General features: G+C 38.2%; 1 protein-coding gene across 1 annotated transcript in view; it reads right to left on the bottom strand.

Moving 5' to 3' along the window:
- Nucleotides 1-631: 631 nt before the first annotated feature.
- The window catches only part of LOC118322813 (transient receptor potential cation channel subfamily M member 5-like), a gene marked incomplete in the record, with an annotated part of 19,945 nt that continues 17,873 nt past the window's right edge, over nucleotides 632-2,703 (bottom strand). The window contains 2 exon segments of the mRNA XM_035654642.1: nucleotides 632-1,315; nucleotides 1,547-1,640. Coding sequence (XP_035510535.1) covers nucleotides 1,607-1,640 — 34 coding nt within the window.

Here is a 2,703-nt window from a genome sequence, read left to right as displayed (position 1 = left end):
AAAAAAAAGAGCATCAAGGTACATTTTTAATCTCACCAATTTAAGTCTCCACACAATTGCATCCCAATTTAACTGTCTCGTGTTATATCATTACTACGGGTGTGCATCTCTCCCTTCTAAGATGACCCCATACGTATCCAGATACATGGGCTATGATACGATTCAGAGATGATGCATTTTAATATGGAACCATCAGATTGCATCATATCAAATTAGTTCTAGACATGTACTTTCCATTTTAAATCAAAATAAGCCAATTCTATAAGTGTCATTGCTTACCTTCAAATACACATTTTTTATAGAATACCAGGGAGTCCCAAGAATTTTTTCTTTATGGGAAAAAAATGGAAGACAAATATATCATTTCAGAATTATATGTCATTGTGTTTATTGCTTGTTCAATAGACAGAGACAAAAAAAATACTTTCCGCCATGATTACCTTAGACCTCGCCCAGTTGTGGCTGAAAATTGTTTAACATCTGTGTTTTGCATGTTCTTGCTTGTGCTAGCTGTATTAGCATCCACAGACTCCTCGTGGCCTGCATAGGTGTCACCATGCCGTCTTACCAGGTGAATGTTAAGAGTTGTTGTGATACCGCTGTACTTAATAGCTGTCTGATCTGACAGATCTTTTTGTCCCTTCTTATAGAAACCAAATGTATTCCAAAACGCGTTGGTGTTGTCGGACATGTATGTCTATGTACCCACTCTCGTTGTTTTTGTCGTGAGACCCAGGACATGACCTTTTACCTTTCATGAGAGCGGAGATGCTGTTAACAGCAAACTTCAGTCAACCAATTCATAACTTTAGAATCGGACCATCGACCAGTTCATGGTACATTTAGACCAATCCAGGGGTCTGCGTGCTGATGTAGAAACACTGGATCTTCACACAGAACTGAAAGCTACATTGAATATGCAAAAAGTGTATTGTATTAGAATTGCATTACCTACAATGGCTTACCCCACCTTTACTCAACTGAGCAGAAACATTAAGGCACTCCTGGGTCATTTAAAGCTCTGTTTAGCCCCTGTGTGTAATAATAATAATAATAAAAATCAATTAAAAATTCCAGACGTCGACGACTCCTACTGGTAGGGTCAAAAGAGGCACTATAGCAGACAGCAGTGCATGCTGGAGCTACTGTAAAAACATTTATATTTGTCCTAATTAAAATACACAAAAATACACATCTAAAATCAATAAAGTAAAACAAATTATATGATTGGCAAAATAGCAAACTAGGCCCTGAGTAAACTGTGTGTGTGTGTCCAAGAGATCCTGGAGTCATCTTGGAGACAGAGGAGTCATATCTACAATGGAAAAAATACAAACCTTTAATTAATCCCAAATAGGATCCTTTAATAATACAGCAGAGAAGGTACAGACACTGTGCCTCTGGAAGATTACTATGTGTCTACACAGAATAATCAATCTGACAATTTACTTATATTTGTTATAATATTGTGTTGCCCAGTGAACTATTGCAAACAAAAGACTAAACGCAGTTTCCTTTAAAGGGTTATGATATCCGGTGACTTTACCTCTGAGGAGTGGAGGGGGGCAGTTAGCCTTTATCAGGTTGCTCTGAGACAGAGCGTCCGTCATCCAGGTGAGGGCGCTACAACAGTATTCCAGCTGGGAGAGAGACAGAGACGGATGAGTGCTGAGCAGGCAGAGCTGACAGCTGCAGAGAAACCAGACACACCATGTACGCACACACTCTCTACACATAGATACTATACAGACCATGCATGCAGGGACCGGACACAATTAAACCTGAACACCTGAAACACCTACTAGATTTAGCCAAAAAGGGGAGAGTCTTTATTTTGTTTGACTTAAAGCTGCAGTAGATAACTTTTATAAAAAAATATTTTCACTTTATCCTGGCAGTAGTACATGAGACAGATAGTCTGTTAAAAAAAATCTGGTTTCTCTGCTCCTCCCAGTGCTCCTAATGGCATTTGCATGAATCCAACCAGATTTCGCAGCCTTTCTTTGGGATTGTTGTGTCCCAGAATGCCTGATTTCACAGCAGATTTTGGAAAACATTTCAGTGCATGTTGCAATGTTTTTATGCATTTTTTCCTATTAAATTGTGGAAGAAAGTCATAATGTCAAAAACAGTTTTCTAATAATTTTTTGGTATACTCTAAAATTTAAGGCAATTTGTTACAATGAGAATAAAATTGTTCTAGCTAGTAGTCTGGTGACGTATGGCTCAATATTGTGTACAGGGGGCTGCTATGATTGTTGAAATGCACAACTACAATGATTGGAAAAATTTGTGGAATAGTTGCGATGATTTGACCAAATTGCAAGGTTGCGCAAATACTGACGCTTTGGGTGGGAGGCTTGAAGATAGTTGATTATTGAGTCTCATTCCAAGGTCGTAAATGATTTGTATTTGATGACCTAGGAATAACACTCAAAAATCAACTATTTTTCTCAGCTCTAAATGGTTGTTTTCGTTCAGGCCCGGTGGATTCTTGAAAATGCCATTAGGAGCACTAGGATGATCACAGATTATCTGTCTCATGTACTACTGTCAGGATATTGTAAAAGTTTCAGCAAATATGACTTACAGCGGATTTAATCAGGAAAATTTTATTCATACAATAGATTCAAGGACAACCTGTTGAATATTCAGTTTTCCACTGTGCTGAAGAAGCACCAAAAGCCTCTTGCTCGGATATTT

Source organism: Morone saxatilis, unplaced genomic scaffold (assembly GCF_004916995.1).
Source record: "Morone saxatilis isolate NCDOM2014 unplaced genomic scaffold, NCSU_SB_2.0 Contig14, whole genome shotgun sequence".
Taxonomy (NCBI): Eukaryota; Metazoa; Chordata; class Actinopteri; family Moronidae; genus Morone; species Morone saxatilis.
Note: the sequence above shows the minus strand (reverse complement) of the source record. Positions and strands in the feature narration are given on the sequence as shown.